The sequence below is a fragment of the Siphateles boraxobius genome, unplaced genomic scaffold (genome assembly GCF_051911475.1).
Source record: "Siphateles boraxobius isolate OS27281-9 unplaced genomic scaffold, OSU_SipBor_1 1, whole genome shotgun sequence".
Classification (NCBI taxonomy): domain Eukaryota; kingdom Metazoa; phylum Chordata; class Actinopteri; order Cypriniformes; family Leuciscidae; genus Siphateles; species Siphateles boraxobius.
Window position 1 is genome coordinate 25,050,276 of NW_027508699.1, and position 24,647 is coordinate 25,074,922.

Below are 24,647 nucleotides of genomic sequence, written 5' to 3' on the forward strand. Positions count from 1 at the left end.
ACATAAATATCACTACTAATACTAAAAAGAATTAGTTAAAGTTAATTTGAGTTGCATAGCATCTTTTATTAATTGTATGCATTAAATGCACTATAAAAATCAAATAAACACTAATACTTTCACTAACACTAATACTAATAGAACCCATTATATTAAAAATGTAAGATCATGATAAATGGTCAATTAGATGCAAAAAAAGACAATAAAAGCAAAAAAGACTATCGCCAAAAAATTAAGGTCATGATAAACAAACTCTTACTCTAGACTTTAAGGGTAAACACAGGTGAAATATGGTCCACTGATGTCAGCATAGAAGATAAGTAGATCATACCATGTCACAAATGGATTAATAGGTTGCAGACAGATCTAAACAAGACTGTGAGGCAAAGTGACATGAGCAGACCTCTGAAATTCAACAGAGAACAAACGCCCCATGCCAAGTGTCAAGAGCTCAGGTATTAATCTGGAGCTGATTAGAGTGCTTACTATACAGTCACTGATTAAACAGGATCATGACACTGAGGCCACCTGCAACACACACAGCAGAGAGTGGATAACACTGCGGGAGCCGGTTTACATCATCTGCCTGCTGCACACAGCAAGATACACTGCACATTTAGGGAAGACAGCATCACCGAGCAGAGTGATGTGCAACATGAGCGGCTGCTTTCGTTCACAAACTGAAAAGGTGACATTTCTGCTGCCATTTGCTGAATCATGATGGAGAGAGATGTCCCTGTATTGCTGAAGAAGCGTAGAGGCCGTGTGCTCTCTGAGGAATACCGAGGTCAGAGAGAGGTCAGCCAATCAATCTGTTCAAGCAATGCAGCTCACAAGAGGAAGTCTTACATATTGTATCATCACTTAAATCGCCACATGTAGTCACAGCCATGTCCTATTATTAGTATAACAATCAGAGGCTAAGTTCATATAATGGCAACCTGAGCAAAAGGTACAATTGACTTGTTGAGTGGAACTAACCTGAAATGAGGGGGCTGTCACCTTCTCTAAACAAACAGATGTGAAGGTTTACTACAGTCGTTATGGACTCAGAGGAACAATCTGTGGGAATCTCAGTGTTGAAAGTGCTCATTCAGGGTATTGTGTAAACAACCCATGGAACAAAAAAATTTAGTTTCTCATGTCTGACTGTTTATGTCTTTGTTATGAGCTTATGAATCTCTCCCAAATGCATAAACTTCCATTCAAAAGATTGGACAGACATGTTCATTTTTTATTACTTGAAAAAACTCAAAAGTGATCAAAAAAATGTTCCTTTCTAAAGTGTTTTTTTGTTTCGAATTATACTGTGAAGCACTTTGAGACTTTGGCCATCTTCACACAGCAATATGGTTTTTAGTCCTGTATTTAAGGAACTTGGTATGGTTACATTTACACACATTTCAGTAATTTACTGGAATGACAACTACATTCTCTGCGCTGTGTGAATGGAACCGGACTGCACAACTAGTTGTCGGTCACGTCACACAGTGTGAGAAAGCCGCTCTGTGCTGCAAAAGCACGTGTCTACCGTGTGTTGCAGGTTTTCTTGTGTGGTTTTGCTTTCAGTCACTTACATCGACAAAGATGTGAACTGTGTGTCATCTGAAGGTTTTAGATCCAGTCACTGTTCTCCACCGTCAGTTTTGTATTCTATGTGCGAGTAGGGCAACATCAAATGCTCCGCTCTCCTTTTAGATATAAAAGCTGCTGTCAATTAATAAAGATTTGATGTCTGAACTCGCAGCTCGATTGGACACTTGTCGTATCAAAAATGACGACAGTTTTATTATTAAAACGTTGCCATCTTTGATATTACTTTTGTCACTGATGCTATGGTTACTGGTAAAAGAATACAGGCTTGAATTCCATTGCATGTTCATACAGTACAGACAATATTCTCAATTCAACTCTACTTTATTCATAGAGCACTTTCATCACCACAAGTGGAACCAAAGCGCTGTACAGAAAAATATAAAAGATAAAATAAAAAATAAACCATGCAAACAATGCAAGGCAATGCAAACATATGACATACACTGCTTACAAAGCATTTCCAAATGCTAAAGCAAACAGACTCACACCTGTAGGTCCTAAAAACTGACAGTGTGAATGTAGTCTTTGAGCTGCATTTTATGCATGAAAGGTATTATACAAATAGAATGATTTTTAATAATGCAACTGTAAAACTGTTATTAGATACGCATATATATAATGTATATAAACTGATGAATAAAATATACAAATAAATTGTTAATAAAAATCATCATTTCTGGAATTTTTATTTGATTTCTTCTTTTCTGAAATGAAAGCCCAGTATAATTAGTCTGGTTTTGACTCCAATCAAATGCAGCTCTTAAGACTCGTTCATGCGTTAAAAGTTTGACCGTTTGATTTAAAAAAATAATAATAATTTAAAACTCAGCATGTTGCTGATAAAATAGCACAAGATGTAACAACTGCCAAAGATATCCATCTGGATGTGTATGGCTGTAGCTGTGCTACAAAGATTTAAAAATCTTTTATAGTATTTTTATGCTTTTATCATCTAGTCGACCATTGTGACCCATCTCTAGGTCACACAGCAGCAAAACACAGATGTCTGCCCTGTTTTAGAGTCCTAAATATGCTTATATTCAAACATTGTTCGTTTCTCAATGTCCAGCCCCGATCCCTTGCCAACATGCCTATGTCTTTGTCTATTTCAGGTTCACAAGAGAAGCCTGAGTGTAAACATTAGGCATTATGAAGCCCTTTAGCTTGCCAAGACAGAATGGGGGAAGATAAAATAGGAAGGAAGTGAAATGGCAATTCCCGTTTCCATGGCAACAGCAACTTCTCACTTCAGGATTGTGTGTTAGATTGGTACTTCACCATGGATGTGCCAATTAAACCAATGTCTTTAAATTATGAAATGGAAAATAAAATGTTTACAGCCACACATTTTATCAAAGATTAAGGCCATATTTTTATTATTCCCAGAACTTTACTGTTGAAGACCCTCAGCTGGGTCAAAACTCACCTTGACCAGAGTTGTAGATTGCTTTGACGGATTTCTTGACCTTTTGTAAAGCTGTTCGGTCCTGGTCCAAAGCCTGGAGAGACAGAAATAAAGAGAAGAGAATAGGGTGATTATAAAACACTGCTAAAAAAGGTTTGTGATTCATTTATGATTCATGATCTTAGAATTCCAAAGGAATCACATCACTGGCCACACCCATCAGACGAGCATAACCAAACATTGGGAATCCCATAATCACACCGTAACCATGACAACACAGGAGCTGCAAAGACTTGAAGGAATTTCCAATGCTCAGATGGGCCGACAGGTGGAGAAAATGTCAAAGATATTCCCTGTAACACCAAATTTAGTAACAGAAAAGCAGCTTATACGCTTGTGGAATATTTAAACATTAAAATTATATTGATTAAAAGTAATTCAACTAACTAATAAAATGAATGAACATTAGACAAAATCTCCTCAGACAATACAGCATGGGGTGGCTAAATTAGACGGTTAATGGGTACACAACTTAAAGGGTCACTCCACCCATTTGCATTAAGCTTTCCATTGTTAGAACCACAATTATACTATTGAATGGTCGTGCAACACTCTCTCATTTTCCCCTGAGACGAGAGAAATCCTCTATTTACCTTTTTCACTTCCTCCTACAATGACGCAAAAATCGTAATTTTACGTCATTGTAGGAGGAAGTGTAAGACGGGGATTTCTGTAAAGACTACAAGCACTAGATCTCACCCTTTCAAACCTGCCCATAGGGGGCTGGACCTAATGCGCTAACAGACCAATCACAGATCAGTGCCAGTGCGTTTGATTTCACCGGCAGAAACTTTTTGAAAATATGGACGAAGGTACTGAATACGCAGACGGATGCATTATGGAGGATTGGGATTACACATAGTGTCAGCCATCTTTTTTGGAAGGTAAGCTAGCAGGCTCTTGTTCTGTGGAGAAAGCTGAGTAGTAACTTTAGGGGTTACCGTCCTCTTTTTCCCAGACATGTCCGGCTGTCAATGTCCGGGATTCAGCTTTTGCTTTCTGCAGTCGCCATTCATTGTTTACATGCACAGCTTTTGTTTCAATCTAACTGAATTCATTCTGATTGGTGAATCTGAATGTAGTGTTTACATGAACGCTAAACAAGTGATCGGTTGATGTGCGTTTTAACATTGCTAAGAAAATTCCCGCTCCTCCGTGAGAGATACGAGACCGTTGCGTCTCACAGGTGTCGCTCATCAGTAATCACGCCACCGGCCTCGCGCCGTTCTCCACACGGCCTTCACTCGTCCTGCTCGCCACAGTAAACATGATGAATGGTGACTGTAGAACGCAAAAGCCGAATCCCGGACATTTTGGGCGATCTCGAAACACATTTTCGGGCAGACTCACGGAGACTCACTAATAGCCTAGACTTGTTGTTTAACTACTGCGCACTGTTACCGGTAGGCATGGCCTCTTAGGGCAGCGAAGCAAGTGCATTCTGGGAGTTGTTGTCTTTCATCCACATAAGCCAAAAATACATTTTCTGTCTTTTCTCAGTCTAGAAAGCTCCAAATTCAAAAATAATTTCACATTTCTTCTACATATATTACCCATTTTAAATACACATTCATCTTTCCAGAGGTGGAGTGACCCTTTAACATACCAGGACAGACCCTTGACATGCAGTTTACTAGAAACCGCAGCACAGAATGGGGAGAACCCCTCGACCGCAATTCATTGTCATCTTGTGGATATTATTTCAAAAATCAAAACCGCTGTGAAACAGAGCGGAGAACAGGACATGCCCCTGAGGGTCTCCCCTCCTGGAAATCTCTTAAAGTATTTTGATGCATGACAGTAAACAACAGGGTGTCAACAAATCCTGTTTCCTTTCCTTTCCTCTATCTATTTGTTTCTGATTTTAAAAGATGAACTCCTGCGAAACATGCATTTCCTTTATGAGAATTGAAGCTAACATTATATCTCAATGGAGTTATATAGCAAATCAGAGGAAAATTTCCTTTGCTATATAACTCCATTGAGATATAATGTTAGCTCAATTTAACCAGATGCAAATCGTGCCATTTTAAATATGAAAAAGGAACACAAAATGTGAATTGCAAAATCAGCCAATTCTATACTGATTGTCGCCGAGTGGCCAGGGAAAACCTAACAGGAAACATGTCATTTCTAATCCAGTCTGTAGACTGATGTCCTGCTATACATTTAGAGATGAGTTGTGTTTCTATAAACCACTCATTGTGTTTATGTACCTCCTCCTACAGCGAACACAAGGCATGCTGAGGCAGAGAAATAATGAGCATTTGGACAGCTGCGACACACTGATCAAGAACCTGTGGTGATGAAAGTAGTAGTTCTGTGCCGCTCATGTGATAAATGATTTTCCTCTGCGGCCATTCTCTCATTTTCTTGCAGCTATGTTTGGACATTGGTACACCAAAATTGGACTGCCCACTGCGGTCCAGGGACAGACAGACTCGCCAGGTCGAGACTCTTTAGAGATTTTTTTTTTTTAATCCCTGGTCATTTCCCTTGTTATTTCATTGTTATGGGAAACAACATCCTGTAGCTAAAGTATATACCAGGATTTAAAGGAACATTTTTAGTGGAAAGGGTAACTTTCCTAATGAAAAACAAGGGTTTACAAAATCGTTTGTAAAAGCGAAAAGTAATGCACTTACGATGGAAGTTTAGCAGGCAAGCAAATCTCAACACAAATAATCCAATAGGAAATGTTTTAAGTCTCATTTACTCACTAAAGCTGCATTTATTTGATCAAAAAAACTGTAAAAACAGTAATATTATGAAATATTACAATTTAAAATATTTTCTATATTAATATATTTTAAAATGTAATTTATTTTTATGATGGCAAAGCTGAATTTTCAGCATCATTACTCCAGTCTTCAGTGTCGAACAATCCTTCAGAAATCATTCCAATATGCCGATTTGGTGCTCAAGAAACATTTATTATTATTAACAATGTTGAAAACAGTTGTGCTGCTTAATATATTTGTGGAACCAGTGGTATAGTTTTTCAGGGTTACTGGTGAATAGAAAGAACAGCATTTCAAAAGAACATAATTTATTTAAAATAGAAATCTTTTTAACATTATAAATTAGAGATGCACCGATTACAATTTCCTTGGCCGATTCCGATTTCCGATTTTTCATGAGTTTGGCCTGCCGATACCGATTTTAGCCGATTCCGATTTCATTTTTTCTAACCACTTTACAGCAAACACAAATATTTATTTTCTATATTTTCTTTAATAGAACATTTTTCATAGAACATAGAACATTTTTGAACAAATTAAATAAAATAGAACTATATAAATTATTACTCCTGGTGTGGGAAATCGACTCGGTTACTAACGTAACCTCGGTTCCCTGAGAGGAGGGAACGAGTATTGCGTAATGCTTACGCTATGGGAAAACTCCTTTTCTCGAGAAATATTGAAGTCTTTATGTAAAACGCATTGCAGCTGCACAGCATACAGTAATGAGCGAGGCAGCTCGGTCATTGGCTGTGCTGCGGCAACTTGCACGAACCAATGACGGGGCGACTCTGAACCCGCTTCCAATGAGCGTGCTTCGCGTCCACGCGCGTCAGAGCCCGCCAGGATGGGCGTGGCCAAAGGCTATATATTGGGCGCCCCGTCGTCTGAGTTCTTTAGGTTCAATCGACTGAAGCAAATTGACCAAGCACAAGCACGGCAGATTACGCAATACTCGTTCCCTCCTCTCAGGGAACCGAGGTTACGTTAGTAACCGAGTCGTTCCCTTTCGAGAGGTCTCTCCTATTGCGTAATGCTTACGCTATGGGAACGCCAAGTAAAACGGCGTGCGTGCTGACTTCGCATCTATTAAGCCGGAGGCCGGTGCCTGAGCTTTTTTTTTTTTTTTTTTTTTTTTAGCGAAGTAATTATCCAACGAGCCAGCCGCAGGCGGGCTTTATAAAGGGACAACGTGGAACGGCCCAAAGGGCGTCCAAATATACACACAAGCACATTTCTATGTACTGTTATGTATGAAAAATCCTCCATATCAGATGCAAAGATGTGATTTTATGAGGGAGGAGATAATGCTCAGCATGTACACACCTCAGCCTATGCATAGTTAGACCGACAGTATGTTAGAGTGCAATGAGGGGACCTGTAGGTTATAAAACCTGATAAATGTGGACGGTGAGGCCCAGCCTGCAGCCGCACAAATATCTTGAATGGGTATCCCACTCGACCACGCCCACGAGGAGGCCATGCCTCTCGTAGAGTGAGCTCTGATGCCCAAGGGGCACTGAAGGCCCTTGGCCTCATAAGCCAGTGCTATAGCATCAACTATCCAGCGCGATATTCTCTGCTTTGATACAGCCAGACCCTTAGTGCGGCCGCAAAAGCATACGAACAACTGCTCTGTCTGTCTGAACGGGGCAGAACGTTCCAAATATACTCTGAGTGCCCTGACCGGGCAGAGTAAATTGGCTTCACTTTCGTCTGCTGGGGACGATAGCGCGGCCAAAGATATCACCTGTGCTCTGAAAGGAGTAGAGAGCACTTTAGAAATATACCCGTGCCTTGGCCTGAGGACAACCCTGTTGTCGTTGGGTCCAAACTCCAGGCAGGAAGTGCTTGATGACAGCGTGTGCAGGTCGCCCACTCTCTTGACCGAGGTGAGAGCCAGCAAGAGAGCAGTTTTGAGCGAGAGCTGTTTAAGGTGCACAGTTCGGAGGGGTTCGAACGGGGCACGCTTAAGTGCGTCCAGGACCGTGGTCAGGTCCCAAATCGGCACCGAGGGGGGGCGTGGGGGATTTATCCTCCTGGCGCCCCTCAGGAAACGAACAACTAGGTAGTTTTTCCCTAGTGTGCGTCCTTCGACCGGCTCATGTGATGCCGCTATGGCAGCCACATATACTTTGAGCGTGGAGGGGGTGCGGCCTGCCTCCAACAGCTCTTGTAAGAAAACGAGCACACTCGGTACTTCGCATGTGTCAGGATTCAGGTTCCTGGGCTTGCACCAGTCACTGAACACCTTCCATTTCTGGGCATATAAGCGCCTCGTAGAGGGCGCTCGTGCCTCAGTGATGGTTCTCAACACTCCACTGGGGAGGTTCCCGGGAATCCGTTGAGGGGCCACGCATGGAGGGCCCACAGATCGGGGCGGGGATGGAGGATCGTCCCGTTGGCCTGCCTGAGGAGATCTAGCCTCAGTGGGATCGGCCATGGGGCAGATTGTATCATCTGCATCAGTTCTGGAAACCACGTCTGGTTTTTCCAGAGTGGGGCTACCAGGAGCACTGCACATTTCTCCTCCCTGATCCGACTGATGACCTGGGGTAGCATCGCAACTGGAGGGAAGGCATACAGCGGGCGGCTCGGCCAGACTTGGGCGAGCGCGTCCGTGCTCTTTGAAAAGAAGAGGGGGCAGTGCGTATTCTCCTTGGAGGCAAAGAGGTCGACCTCTGCTCTGCCAAAGGTTTGCCATAACCACTGAACCGTCAGGGGGTGGAGAGACCATTCTCCTGGGAGAACTTTGTCTCTGGACAGCATGTCCGCTCCCTGGTTCAGGACGCCTGGCACATGCGCTGCTCTCAGCGAGCGCAGGTTGCGCTGGGACCATAGGAGGAGCTCCCTGGCCATCGAGTGCAGGGAGCTCGATCTGAGTCCACCCTGACGATTTATATGCGAGACTACCGTCATGTTGTCCGTTCGGACTAGGACGTGCTCGTCCTTCAAGTACGGGAGCAGGGCTCTGAGAGCCAAAGCGACCGCTTTCAATTCCAGACAGTTGATATGTAGGCGCTTCTCCGGGTTTGACCACAAGCCGGAGACAGGCCTGCCCTCGTAAACGGCCCCCCAGCCTATTTTGGAGGCATCTGTCGTGATCATTTTTCTCCTTGTGTTTACACCCAAACTCACGCCGGACTGATACCAGTCGACAGCTTTCCAGGGCGTCAGGGCTTTTATGCAGCCGTGATTTGCCCTGATTAAAAAGTGGCCCGAGCGCCACGCACGAGTGGGGACACGGCTTTTGAGCCAGCGTTGGAGAGGACGCATGTGCAACAATCCTAGTTGGAGTACAGCTGATGCTGAGGCCATGAGACCGAGCATCCTCTGAAACCGCTTGACGGGGGCGCGCGCGCCCGCTCTGAACGATGTTGCAAGGCGCCGGATAGTGAGCGCGCGCTCTGATGTGAGGCGCGCCGTCATCTGCACTGAGTCTAGCACTATTCCCAGAAAAGAAATATTCTGGCTGGGGGATAGCATGCTCTTTGCAAAATTGATTTTTAGACCTAGGCACTCTAGACGACTGATAATCCAAGACCTGTGTGTCACTAACTGGCTCTCTGATTGTGCTAGTATTAGCCAATCGTCGAGATAATTCAGTATTCGCACTCCCCGCTGTCTCAGGGGGGAAAGTGCTGCATCCATACATTTCGTAAATGTACGGGGTGCCAGTGACAGGCCGAATGGTAGTACTGTGTACTGGTATGACTGTCCCTCGAAAGCGAATCTCAGAAACGGCCTGTGATGAGGCGCTATTGGAATGTGAAAGTAAGCGTCTTTCAGATCCACTGACAGAAACCAATCCCTCGGGCGAACTTGCGCGAGGATATGCTTGGTAGTTATCATTCTGAACGAACGAATCATTAAAGCTTTGTTCAGATGTCTGAGATCTAGAATGGGGCGGAGACCGCCATCCTTTTTCGGGACGAGAAAATAGCGGCTGTAAAAACCTGCCTCGCTCATAGAGGGGGGGACTGTTTCTATAGCGCCTTTATCAGTTTGAGCATCTCGGTGCGTAGAACATGTGAAACATCTTTTCTCACTTTCGTCTCTACCACCGCTGTGAAGCGGGGCGGTCTGCGAGCGAATTGAAGCGAGTAACCGTGTTTTATTATGTTCAAAACCCACTTCGGCATGTCGGGGATATTTTCCCAAGCTTTCGCTCGCACAGATATGGGCTGACTGCTGGCTGGGGGCGTGTTCGTAGTGACGTATGGCTCCCGTCAGCGAATCGTTCTGTGTTAACACCGAGCTTACAGCTCTCAGCGGCGCGGACGCGCGCTGAGCAGCTCTGCTGAATGCCGAGTGCAGGGGTGCGTGTGAGATTACAGGCACGCTCGCTGTAATGCTCACAGAGTGAGATGGGGCAATGTTTGACACTGTGTGCATAGTGCTTATGGGTGGGGGTGCATATACTGTGGTAGGCACGCGCGCCACTTTCATAAAACTTCCCGCTCGTGGCGGGGGGTTTTTGGCCATATAAACAGTGTTTGTGAGTTGGGGTGCGTGCATAACAGCGGGCACACGCGCTACTCTTATACAACTTCCCGCTTTTACTGGGGAAGTGTTTATAACTGTGGGAACAGTGCTTGTGTGTAGTGGTGCATACGTAACAGTTGGCACACAATCTACATTTATGGGGCGTCCAGCCTGAGCTGGGACAACATTTGGCACTGCGTTGACAGTTTTGAAAAGTGGGAATGCGCACTTTGGTGTGGACACGTGACCCTTTAATGACACAGGCAGAAAATAGCTCTTTATGTGATTTCTGTGTGTCGCCGTAAAAACGGCGTTTGTTTGCAGGTGGGCGAGCTGTGTGGCTGGCACATTGACTGCTGTATAGACATTTCCAGCCGCCTGTAAGGGAACTGGGTAATGCTTTAGGCGTTTTGGAGAGAACGGTCCGGCTTTTGCGAGACACGCGCTCTCCCTTTTCCTCCCTGTGGCTAGGAGGACTTACGAGGCTCTGGGTTCAGCACAATCCTGGGCCGAGGTCCCCGTCGCTCGGGCGGTTGCTTCCTGTTGGCCGAGCGCGAGCGGCGTCGAAAATCCGTTTCAGGTTTGGGCTGAGAAACGGGGGGCGCCGTCTTAGCTCGCTGCTGTTGAGGCGGCCGTTGGCGGCTCTGCGATGAGCTAGATCGCTTAGGCAGGAAGTGACACATAGCCTGTGAGTCCTTACGGGCTTCGGTGAAGCGCTCGGCGAACTCCTTCACCGCTGGTCCAAACAGGCCGTCTTGGGAGATCGGCGCATCGAGGAAAGACGCCTTATATGCATCCTTCATATCAGTTAGCGTCAGCCACAGATGGCGCTCAAGGACAGTCAGGTTAGCCATAGCACGGCCGATGGATTGGGCGGTGGCTTTTGTGGCTCGCAGCGCTATGTCAGTGGCGCTGCGCAGGTCCTTAAATGCCTCAGGCTCGGGTCCAGACTCGTCCATACTGCGGAGAAGTTTGGCTTGAAACACCTGTAGGACAGCCATAGAGTGAAGCGCTGATGCAGCTTGGCCGGCGGCGGCGTATGCGCGACCGGCGAGAGCTGACGTGGACCGGCAAGGCTTCGAGGGATGAGAAGCCTTAGCTTTCCATCCAGCGTTGGAGGGTGGACACAGGTGGTTGGCCACGGCCTCCTCGAGGGGTGGAGTCCCCTCATAGCCTCTTTCTTTTGCGCCGTCCACGGAGGAGAGCGACAAAGAAAAAGAGGGCTTCAGGCGAGCGGAGTGCGGGGCTTTCCACGACTTCGTGAGTTCGTCGTGAACTTCCGGGAAGAAGGGGGAGGGTCTTTGTCGAGGGGCCTGTCGGCGCCCCTGCAGGAACCACTCGTCCAGTCGGCTGCGGGCGGGTTCTTCCGGGGAAGACCAATCGAGCCCGAGGTCTTCCACGGCCTTGGAGAGAACGCGGACGATCTCTGAGTCCATGCTGGAGCCCGCGCTCGTGCCCGCTAGTGTCGACGGCGCGGGGTCGAAAGACGAGCCCGGCCAGTCATCGGATGCAGCATCGCAGGAAAAGCTGTCATCCTTGTCATCGTCATCCCCTGACGCGCCAAACGAGACGAGCCCCATCGCTCCGCTGGAGGGGTGTTGGTCCGCCTGTGTGAACTGGACTGGCGGCGGGGAATCTTCGGGTGGCGGTGAAGCACGCGGGGATTGACCCGGCGTGACATCACTGCAAACCACGTGCTCAGGCAGCCTCTGTGAGCGCCGTTTTTTTCTTTCGCGGCTCGACCAGAGGAGATGGCAGCACGGAAGAGGTGGGCTCTTTCGCGGTGAAGACGGCGAAGCGAGCGCGCAGCTCGGTGAGGCCCAGGGCGTCACACTCGGGGCATCCGCCTCGAGTAAGGGCAGCCTCTGCGTGGTCCGGTCCCAGGCAGCGGGCGCAGATGATGTGGCGATCCCCGTCTTGGAGAGGGCCTCGACACGAAGCGCAGGAAGGCATTTGACGCCTTGAAAATTGCTCTTTTAGAATAAAAGTGTCGCGGGGGCGAACACTGATTAGCTTTGCAAAAAGGATATAGCGATGCGCGCCGGATGGCTTAGCAGAAGGGTGATCGAAGGCGGCTGAAGGCGCCGGCGTCCTCGAAGCAGTCCTGCTGTAGGCTTGTCGACGGCGGCGAAAGACTCCAACAATCCGGAGGATCAGCGAAGAGAAGGTTCTTTGCTGAAGGAGATTAAATCTAAAGAACTCAGACGACGGGGCGCCCAATATATAGCCTTTGGCCACGCCCATCCTGGCGGGCTCTGACGCGCGTGGACGCGAAGCACGCTCATTGGAAGCGGGTTCAGAGTCGCCCCGTCATTGGTTCGTGCAAGTTGCCGCAGCACAGCCAATGACCGAGCTGCCTCGCTCATTACTGTATGCTGTGCAGCTGCAATGCGTTTTACATAAAGACTTCAATATTTCTCGAGAAAAGGAGTTTTCCCATAGCGTAAGCATTACGCAATAGGAGAGACCTCTCGAAAGGGAACCACACATATCTGAGTGCAGTGTTATGGTATGGAAGAACCATTTTCTTTTCCATATATTCAACTAAAAAAATAAAAGTGATATTTACTTATTTAGGAAACTAAACTTCTGCATGAAAACTGTTAATGGCAATAAAATATTATATAAATAGCAAATAAAAATAAAATAAATATAGCCTTGCTGTATAAAGATGTTTCTCAAAACACACACACACACACACACACACACACACACACACACACAAGCCTATTGCAATCACTTGTACATCAATGGCAAGTTTTATTTCGCAAACAGTTGTTCTCTCGTCTGCTACATGTCCAGCCAGGCTAAACAATCACTTTAATTGAGCGCGAGCAGCGCATCAAAAATAGACTCTGCGCCGAAACCCCACTTCACTGCTGTTCACGCGACGCTCCTGCTCGACGCTCACGCGCTGCTCCTGCTCTCGGTGTGAATGCACTCATTGATTAACATGCACGGCGAGGGGAAAAAAAAACCGCGTTGCTCACGCTTGCGGTGTGAAACGGCCGTAATTCACAAGGTTTCCTACATGTGCATTCCGTGTGCACGTGTGGTGCTGATGTTGTGTGATGTTAATCATGCGGCGCCCGAGTGCATTTGGCCGTCAAAAAAATCGGAATATGTCAGACTGACCGGCCGGTCGCCGATCATGGCAGATCACGTGAAAATCGGCCGATTCCGGTCACCAGCCGATCAATCGGTGCATCTCTATTATAAATGACTTTACTGTAATTTATCAATTTAATGCATTCTGCTGAATACAATTTCTTTTAAAAAAAGTTATACTGACCACAAACATTTGAACGGTACTGTGACTGTGTGTGTGTGTGTGTGTGTGTGTGTATATTATATATATATATATATATATATATATATATATATATATATATATATACATACATTTTATATATATATATATATATATATATATATATATATATATATATATATATATAAAATGGTCTCCAGCTAATTCAGTTACCATGTAAGCGTGAACTATCAGTCTTCTAATGTATGACCAAGAAAGTAATTTCATTACACAACTAATTACAACAATCTAACCATATCCTCAAAAGGTCTTGTAGGCTATTAAGCGTGACAACAGTGAACAGAACAGTAAATCTGAGCACTGCAGAGAAGATAAAGCTCAGCAGGTGACATGAAAAAACAGGCATTCCTTGAGCATTCTGTCCTTTTTGGAGTCATCTTGTGACATCACGTCCTATTTTTGCTTTATTTAGATGTCTTTGGTCCGTGTTGCGTTTACATTTCAGTCGAACTGCATTAGAGTTCTGGTTTGGTGCGCACCAGGGTTCGGATGGCAGCATTCACACTTATTCAAATGAACCGCACTACCAAAGCAATCACACCATGTTCATTTTAATTGAACCCATCATGCCAAGTGTGAACACACCCTAACATGTGCCAGAAATTTCATTTTGTGTGTACTATTTCCTTTATGGTCAGTCAGCTATATTTATTTAGACCACCATCTGGAACCTGAAGAGAGACCAAAAATTAAATGCAGCACTACAGTTATTATAGAGACAGAGAAAGTTAAGTGCTCTATTGAGAACAAATGTAACATTACACTCACTGGCACCAGAACAATATGACACTCTCAATAAAGGGTTACTTTGTCCTTCCATGACTAAGCATTTGCCTCTTTATGACTGGATAGACTGCAGTACACACACTAATACTCTCACTCACAACAAAACTTGACCCTCTGTTCACCTACTCAACCGATGGGCATCACTGAACCCTTGGCTCTCTTCCTGGAGCGCTCAGTAATCCCAGCCTAAATTGAAAGCACTTTTCTTGACAATATCTCAAAACCAGTCAAATAATGTTTTTCACTGGGCCAAAAAAAAGGAGCAAACAATAAACAAAAAAACGACCCAAACTAGCACAGCATTCATTTGGACAAATCTCAAAGCTGTAGATCCCTCAGAAACAAGATACTATAATACACTTTTACTGCCACTCAAAGCAACCACAATCCATTAGATTCACACTACAAACAACCAGATCGATTATTTGACTTTATTGGACTTTATCAAGACAGCCAATCGAGAAGACCAGGCCTGCCAAGCAAGAAAACACCAAAAAAGTATTTTGCTAGAAAACTTTTCCAAGACTTGAACACACTGCCATGTGAACATTTAGGTCAGGAGAGACCTGCACCAGCTATCAGCCACAAGAAACATGAACTCCTTAAGGAATTACTTCTCTCTGCCAAGCCAAAGCCAGCAGACTTGACTGAGGCTGTGGAGAGGCTGGAGTGTACAGCACAAGGGAAAAAGCTCAGACCAAAGTTTCATGGGGTTTATGAGTCAGAACTGCAGGCCAAGGGTGATCCAACTTTCTTCTGTCTGTTTTAATTACAATAACTGTGGAAGAAAAAGATACAAATGTCTGAGAGAAACGCAATGGAAACATTGCATGAAGTCAACACCCAGATCGCTGAGCCACTGAAAAACCACAGGCCTGGCAAGCACCACTCCAGTACTGGCAATGATTGAATCTGTGGCTCTAGATATGAGAAGAACAGGTCATTGTGTAAATGATGGTCTGTTTGGTTCATATCCATAGCAACGGGCCCTCTGATACTCACGAAGAATGCTAGGTATGCTTTTGGTTCTGAGGATTCCATGTTCTGTCCAAGTCTGATTAATAAAACACAGACACACACATAACACACACACACACACACACACACACACACACACACACACACACACACACACACACACACACACACACACACACACACACACAAACACACACACAGAGGCAGGTGAAAGCTTTTGTGGGACTCTAAAAGAAACACTTGGTTCAATGCTTTTTTTTTTATGCAGTCAGAAAACAATAAATCTGACAGATTTTGTAGTGCGTGACATATTCGTTACTGGCACATATAACAGATTTTCTAATTCAGTATCACTCAATACTAGACATGCATTGGTCGATATATTTTTACATTTAACTTAATTGAGTGTTAAATTGAGTGAAAAAACACTACATTTCACAGTATTATTAAATTAATCTTGATTGTTGTGATGCCTAGATTCCCTTGCAGCATTTAAAGCAATTCATTTTAGATTTTAATATTTTATTTTTAATTTATTTAGACAAAGCAGTATACAACGTTAATATCGCACATTTTTCAGTTATCGGCCATAGCCAGAAAAATTATTGATACAGATGCACCGATCGACGACCAGGACCTGAATCTGCCGATTTTCCACATGATCGGCCGGTCATTCTCACGTCTTTTAGATTCTAAAATCTAATAGAATAGATTCCCATTCTCGCTCTCTTCTCTCTTACCGCGAAGTGACACGCACCTGCATCCTTTCACTCATCTCATTCGCTCCGGTTAAACAGTGCTTATTTTGTGCATAATTTCCCTAATTCCCACCTAGTTTTGCGCTCACACCTAAAGCGTATGTACCACTAATCTATATACAGTAAGTGGAGCACACAAGCCGCCTCTCAGTCTCAAGCAGCTTGTGAGTTGCAAGTACCAAAATGAGTGGCTTACTGTGCTTAAACGGTCAAATACACACAAAATTATGTCAAAATGGCAAGTATTCAGTTAAACACAGTCAGTTTTGGAACCCAATTAGTTGAGAAAGGTAAAGCAAGTCCTGTAACAGTATATTGGATCCGTGCATAAACTCTTAAAGTGACAGCAGTCTAATATTCCCACTGCTGACTGTCATGTTAATAAAAGAACAAAAGACAATCACTCTCTTCTATTGACTGAATAACTTTTGCAACTTTAATTCATTCATTTGTATTTATTTTTTACAATGAAGACTATCTAGTGTTATTTTTTATTTACATTTGATTACTTTAATTTCTGTAGAATTTCTTACCTGAATAAACTGTATACCCACCTGAAAAACTAAAGCCGTGTTTATTTCATATCTCTCTTTATTCTGTTGCATTTATTTGTGCTATTATTTGATTTGTGCTTATTTGTTCTAATTTTATTACCGTCTATTTACTTTTTTTTATGAAACTACAATTTTGAATTGAAGAAAAGTAGATTTTTGTTTGTATATGATGTCAATTATAGATATTTAAAGGAAAATTGGAATTGGCAAAAATCGCTATCTGCAGGACACTTACAAAAAAAATCTGAATCTGGAATTGCAGGAAAATTGCAATTGGTGCATCTCTAATTATAGGCTAACTGGTTTTGGCTAGAAGCTTTATATCAGTGCCAGGCAGAGTAGCACATTAACTTGAGCAGGGTGGCCTTTGTTGACAGAGAGGCTGGTCAGCCCTGAAGGCCGGTGAAAAAGACAATTTGTCCATGCCTTAGAGTGCGTCTGGTGACCTTAACGCAAGGACACGAGACGCTGCACACTGTCTCTCCCTCAGCTACTGCATGTGCTTGTATAACCATCCAGCTGAGCTCGGCCTGGACGATTCTCCAATGACAGACACACAGCACAATCACACAGCAGCAGAGCCAGAGCCAACAGCAGCAGCACTATTATTCTGCTGACTAACACTAAGCAGCCACTGTTCAGTAATCACAGACTGCTACAGAGAGCGCTACTTCTCACTGATAATGACATAACCACCAGTCGACTGCTCACATTTACGTATGGTAACCCTCGTTCCCTGAAGAAGGGAACTGATACGCACGTCGTGACCGACGAATAGGAATCTCGCTAGAGAGGCCAATCTACTTCGAGTGAAACTAAACGAGCCAATGCACATTGGCGTGCAATCATTTGCATCAGCTGTTCAGCCACGCAGCACAGGTATATAATAAGCAGCAGATGGGATTGCACTTCAGTTTTTTGCTGAGGAGCCGATCCGATGATCTGGCTGCCCAGGCGGGTCGCAGCAGATGTGGCGACGGGACGTACGTCTTAGTTCCCTCCTTCAGGGAACGAGGGTTACCATACGTAACCGAGACGTTCCCTATCAGTCGATTACTCTCGGTGTACGTCGTGACCGACGAATAGGAATCCCTACCAAAGTGGCACAACTGCTGACCCCATCCAGCGCCCTGTGCGAGGCTCGTCCCTTCTTGCCTGGAAGGACGATAGGAGAGGGCTTACATAGAGTGTATCTGTCACTGTTGTTCTGTGATAACCCATACAGTGAGATTATTGGATAACACTGGGAAAGCGTGCCCTTTCTGTTAGGAAGGAGAATGCTGCGGAACCCACATTCTTCCCCGAAGGAGTTTATGTAGCGATATCCATATGGACTAACCCGAAGGTTGTACTCTATATGAAATACTGGGTGATTTAGCCCATGGGAAAGACACAGGCTTCCGTTTAGGAGCAGCCGTGGAAGAAATACACATTTGGGATCCCCGCAGGGTCACACATATGGGACCTAGACCCGGTTTTCAAGGATTCAATGGATAAAGGCCTGGGCCGGTCACTCCGCCATATCTGGGCCGAGGGTGTTGGAGGACTCAAAAGGTTTTTCACTCTGGAGCAATAAGCGTGCACAGTAGGGTGCAGCAAGCCGACAGAGCCGGGCCTCTTAGGGTGAGAACACGGGAGGAGACATGCTCTAAACGTAGGCTATAATATCTAACGAACGTTTTAGGTGTCGCCCACCCCACAGCTCTACAGATATCTGTTAGCGAGGAGTCACATGCCAGCGCCCAGGAGGATGCAACGCCTCTCTGGAGTGAGCATGCAACCAGAGCGGGCAGGGCACGCCTTGTGCTTGGTAAGCCAAGGCGATCTGTGAACACCACAGCATGCCTGGACACCTGTTCCAAGGGCACTCTTGCCCGCAAACCGCAAGCCAGCGAGACGGACTGGGGAGCACTAACCAGGTTCGCAGAGTCCGTACAAGCGGGATCAAAGGGACCGTAGATGTACCTGCAGTGGGGCAGCGAGGTGGAACGCAGGGACGCGGCTCGGGAAGCTCTCTCTGGGAGGCGGCCCGAAGTGGGGTATGAGTGTGCTGTACAACACTTACCTGGTTCCACAGGGCAGGAGGCGGCTTGGTTGCGTTCTCGAACTGCACGCTGCTGACCGTTGGTGATAAAAGAGGCGGATGAGAGTGGTGAGGATTCTCTCCTCCCACTGCTCTCCGGGCCCTCTTCGGACCCAGAGATGGAAGAAACTGCTCTTTTAATGAAAATTTGGGTACTGCTGGTTTTAAGGCAATTGGTGGAACACAAATAAAAGGCCTGCCTGGCTCCTCTGCGCCGCTTAGGTGGAGGCTGCTGCTGCAACGCGGGAGCAGGGGATCCTCAGGTCACCCGAACTACCCCCTGAAGTAACCCTCGGAGGAGGGTTAGATCGCAGCAAAGGCGCAGGGACTCCGCCTCTTTGCAGGAACGAGAGTCTCGACCGTAGCTCCGAGATGGTCATCTTCCCACAATGGGTACATGACTCATCCACGAATGCTGCCTCAGCGTGTTCAATGCCCAGACACGCGATACAGCACTTATGATCCCAGGTAACGACCGCATCCAGAAATACACAGGTAGAGTGACATCTTTAAAAAGATGCGCTCTACCCGTGTAAGCTCTTTCATGGACTGCTCTCCTTGGTGCTGAAGAACGCAGGGGACCGGTCACAGCGAACACAGACAGGAATGTGCACCTGTCGTGCGCTGTCTCTCTTGCTGGCGATCTTACTAGCCGTGAAAACAGCCTTTCAGCGCTATCATGGCGCACCTTACCAGCTGTAAAAACAGCTTTTTTCTTTTTGCTCTTATAGAAAACAAAAAAGATAGAGAGATCGATCACGCTGCCATGCTGTATCGCCCGCACCAGCCTGGAGAGGTCCCGTTGAGAGCTCACTCGTCTTGAAAACACTCTGTTGTAGAGAACACAGCATCAAAGTGCTCGGCTCCGAAGCAAAAAGCTGTAGTGCAATCGCACCTGCTGCTCATTATATACCCGCGCTGCATGACTGAACAGCTGATGCAAATAATTGCATGCCAATGTGCATTGGCTCATTTAGTTTCACTCGAAGTAGATTGGCCTCTCTAGCGAGATTCCTATTCGTCCGTCACGACGTCGAGAGTGACCGATTGATAGAGAACTACAAAGATAAAGTCCACATATAAAAAAAGTCCACAAAACAACTATAACAATAACGACACAGAAAAACAATATCGTTGGAAACACTTTCTGAACATTTTTTCCAGCTGATGAACAATTAAAACATTGACAGCTATAAGAATCCATTCTGACATTAAACAACTCAAGCATTTAAAGTGCACACAACTTCCGCTTAAAATAAACAATGTTATCAAGCATTAGTGTGGATGCTAATATAGTTATTGTTCTTGGTGGGAACGGGCATTAATGGTCGTTCCGAATGAAAGTGAGCATCTGAATCCACAGAATTAACCAATCAGAAATATTCCAGAGAGCCACATAACTTGATTTCCTTGATGTAACTAAACATTTGTCAATGTTATAAAAAGGAAGCTCAAGTTTTTTTTTTATTGATTTGTATAAGGTAATTATTATAATAATTCCCTTTAATTTCAAGGCTTTATTCTAATTAAATCAAATGGCTTTGGAAAATTAGTCAATTGAACTTCTGCTAAATGAATAAGTAAATGTAAAAAAAGAAAGAAAATGTAAATGTACAGTAAATGTAAATTAAAATAAGTAGATTTAACAGCTCAATCTGTACCTGCTAAATGCAAACATAATGCTGTGAAAATTTTAAATTTGGTCAGCACTGAAATATCAAACCATACAATACCATAGATCTCATGCACCAGGAATTTCATGGCAACCAAATGTGGTGTAAATCCTCTGATTTCCCATCTGGCTACAAATCAATGGCTGCAGATCATGTCTGCCATAAAATAGGTCACTAGAGCATTTTATCATTGTTCCCATGACTACTATGCAGGCACTATAATGCATGTATGAATGCACTGAAAATAAATGTCTAAACTAAAAAACTAAAGGCAAACAGCTGCCATAACAGCAGGTGTCAACAAAGTTTTTTTTTTAAAAATGTCTAGGGCAAAAAACTATATAGTTTTAAAATCAGAATCACATTTCCTCAATACTGTCGTAATCTCTGCTTGGACTTCAAACTACACAAAATTACAAAAGATACCAAAAAATGCAAATAAATAAAAAGTCCAGAATTATAAAAAAGAAAACTATTGTACTCAATACAGTGATGTTGTGCCTCCTTGTTTAATTCACTTGGAGCAAACAATGCAGCATATTATGAGCAAATAGTGAAGGGTGGACATCTTTTATTCATTTTTGTGTGTGGAAGAGACAGGGATGACTAGGCAGCAGGGATATATGAGCGTCATTGTTGTCAAGTAAAGGAGGTATTTCACTGACCCTTTTAACCCACAGAGTCAGACTAGAACTGAAGAGGAGTTGGATCATTGTGTTCTTATCCTAAACACATTAGACCATAAAATACCAAAGTTTCTGTCCTGTTTTGTCTATGGTTCCCTTTAATGCTTTAAGCTCCACCTCAGGCATAAAACGAGTGAATCCAGTCTATAGTTGGATGGGTTTTGCTGCAGTGCAGAATATAACTGCGTGTCTCTGTGCAAGGGATTTATTCTATGCCCATGTAAATGAAGCGCTAACTGCAGTATCAGTCACTGGGGACTTCTCCCTTAAGCACTCAGGGACATTTTTACTTTTTTTTCCGAGAGGATTATCAGTGCAGGCATTACTGCTGGACTAAAACAGAGAATATCTTACGTCCTTCACCCGATTGTGCTGTATAAAATACGACACAAGAAATAAACAAAGAGCAAGTTTCCATGTAAGCCCTCAAGACAAAGCTGACAATTTCGACATTTCCACAAGTACTATTTCAAATGGAAATAATGGACAGAAATGAGTAAAACAATAAAATTAAATAAAATAAAATTAAATACGGGCTTTGTGTATGCATGCCAGCAGCTTGTTGATAAGCAGTCTATACATCTACCTTCATTACCTTGCCATCTGGTCCCCATGATGAGAATATATGAGCACAGTGCCATGGAAACCATTATCAAGATGGAGAGGCTTTGTATGGAATGCAGGATTAGGGCAAAGATGTTGTCGACAAAATGGAGTGAAGGACGGTGCAAATGTTGAGGTGTGTTATTTTATATCATGAGAACAAACAACTGTTTGAGTCCTAGAAATGCCAAGGTCATGGTTCGATTCCTAGGGAATCCATGAACTGATAAAATGTATACCTTAATCGCTTTGGATAAAAGCATCTGCCAAATACATAAATATAGATGCAAAACTGGGGGATGGCTGAAAACATATGAAAAGGAAAAAAAAATTATTTCACATAATTACATTAATTGCTCTAAAAATATGTGTGTTTAAATTCACACAGAACTTGTTTTGCGTTTAAAAAGGTTAGATGCAGGCCAGGGCAAAGGAATGTAAAAAAGCACAAGGTCTAGATGCACATTTGGTTAATTTCTTTTAAATTGAGCGAAGTGTTTTTAGAACATTGTGTCATGAACGAGACTCAAGGCGCCAACCATTTTCATGCACACAAATAATCCATTTATAATCAGATTGATGGCTCAATCGGACTGAATGAAATTTCGATCTGATTGAAAGGCCTGGTGAAATAATGCGGTCAACACGAAAAATTAAGCATGTTAATGTCTAACTATTTTCTCAATCTGATTGAATAATACCTTCAGTCTCATGACTTACAAACTCATCATGGGATGAGACTGAATATTTACTAAATATTCTGACATAAATATCATCTTTCTTTTTAAATATGTCATCAAGGCAAAAATGACAATTAAAGGTATTGTAGGTAGAAATCCACAAAAATACTTTTTGTCAAAATTTGTTTAAACTGTCTTTATATATCAATGCATAATTAAAATGTAAGTACTCTGGAAAAGAAATTATAAAAATCGAGTGTCTGTAGTTCTCTCAGGACTGTAATAAACACAGCTCATTATTCCATTAACTCCCACTCCCTCCCTACTCGGCTCCTTCCAAAGCCACGCCCCCAAAACAAATGAACGCGCGATCCCGGCCATTCGCTCAGCTGGAAGAGTCGGACGTGTTTACCAGCTTTAGTGACATCATGTCAGAATCACAAGTAATAAAATAACTAACTTTATCAGTATGAATATAAACAATTAACATGGCTGTTAGCACTCACTATCCAGCTCGCATAACGATACTTGTAAAGTTTAAAATATTTTACTAGCTCGTAACGGAATCAAACTCAATATAAGGCAAAGCTATAAATAGCTTCATTGATACACGTTTGCCGTTACTATCAGTTACACTGTGATGAAGGTGAATTTGTAAGATTCATAACATAAGATTGTTTACAGATAAACTGAATTACATACACTCAAACACCTTCTCACAACTGCATTGCAGACCCAAGATAATATAACACACACACACACAACATATATTGTATAGCACATACAGATACAACATAAAGACATATGTAAACATATGTAGAGCATATAACAACAAACCAAACGTGAAAAAACGGAGTAGGTAGAGTTCACGGTGAAAATAGGAACACAGTTTAGGCAGAGGGTAAAGCTAGGTATAAAAATAGATCCCCTAAACTTTTTAACCTAAAGTTAGATTCGGCGAAATTAAATAAAACAGCTTTCGACTGCAGATAGGCCTATTGCTTATTTATCGTCTCAACCCTGGCTCACTAACAGTAACGTTATACTAGTCGACACCAAAGTTACACTGTCATAGCTAAGCCAGTACCGTTAGTTATGCTACGTAACGTTAGGTAGCTAATATTAGGTTGTTAGGTGTGCTAGTGATAGATGCTTCATGAAAAAATAAATGCCATCAAAATGAAAACAGCAAGATTACCTGTGCAGCAGAAATAAAGCCATCATGGAGTCACTTTTCAGCCCCTTGAGATCACTCAGTAGTAGCCGACGCTGGAAAGCCACGCCGACTCTCTTATGATTTCTTTATTTATCCAAAGACTTTTTGTTCATAGCCTTTTCAAATACTGTCTTCCTTTTTTTAACTCGTTTGACTTCGCTGCCTCTATATGCAGGTAACGTTACTGAGAATTGTGACTGTTCTTTCTCTGCCATAATTGTTTGTTATTACTAGCTTCCGTTCCTTTTCAAACGGGTGCGCGCATTTGGGCTCCTCCTGTATCAGCAGAGGTGGTATCCATGGTAGCGAGGGAGAGTGACAGTCGCCCCAGCCAATCATTTCTTTCGTCCCGGTTGGAATAATGAGCTGTGTTTATTACAGTCCTGAGAGAACTACAGACACTCGATTTTTATAATTTATTTTCCAGAGTACTTACATTTTAATTATGCATTGATATATAAAGACAGTTTGAAAAAAATTGGAAAAAAGTATTTTTGGGGATTTCTACCTACAATACCTTTAAACTTACATAGCTCCGATGACATTAGCTCATCCCTAATCCCCTGTCATGTTTCATCAAGGATTAATCCACAGAAAATTATTAGATTCTCTTAAAAATAATCATTAGAATATTCGACTAATCGTAAAAAAAAAAAAAAAAACTACAATTAATTGACTGATTGTAAAAAAATCAATTGATTAATCGATCATCAAAATACTCCTTAGTTACAGCCCTAAATAAAAACAGTTCATTTAAACTTTCAGTATCTGATATTGGATTAGATTCATTCTGACTGATGAAAATTAGTGCATGTAAACATATGGTAAATGGACTGCATTTATATAGCGCTGTCACAGACCCAATGGCCACCAAAGCGCTTTACATATTGCCTCACATTCACCCATTCACTCACTCATTCATTCACCGACGGCGGTGTCAGCCATGCAAGGCGCCATCCAGCTCGTCGGGAGCAGCTGGGGTTAGGTGTCTTGCTCATGGACACCTCGACAC

At 43.6% G+C, this 24,647-nt stretch overlaps 1 protein-coding gene across 2 annotated transcripts in view; it reads right to left on the bottom strand.

Annotated features, from left to right (window-relative positions):
* Window positions 1-24,647, bottom strand: part of asap1a (ArfGAP with SH3 domain, ankyrin repeat and PH domain 1a) — a 60,884-nt gene that overhangs the window by 29,021 nt on the left and 7,216 nt on the right. For both annotated transcript variants that reach the window (XM_077230840.1, XM_077230832.1), the window contains exon 4: window positions 3,023-3,095. In XM_077230840.1, coding sequence (XP_077086955.1) covers window positions 3,023-3,095 — 73 coding nt within the window. The remainder of the gene's footprint in view (window positions 1-3,022; window positions 3,096-24,647) is intronic.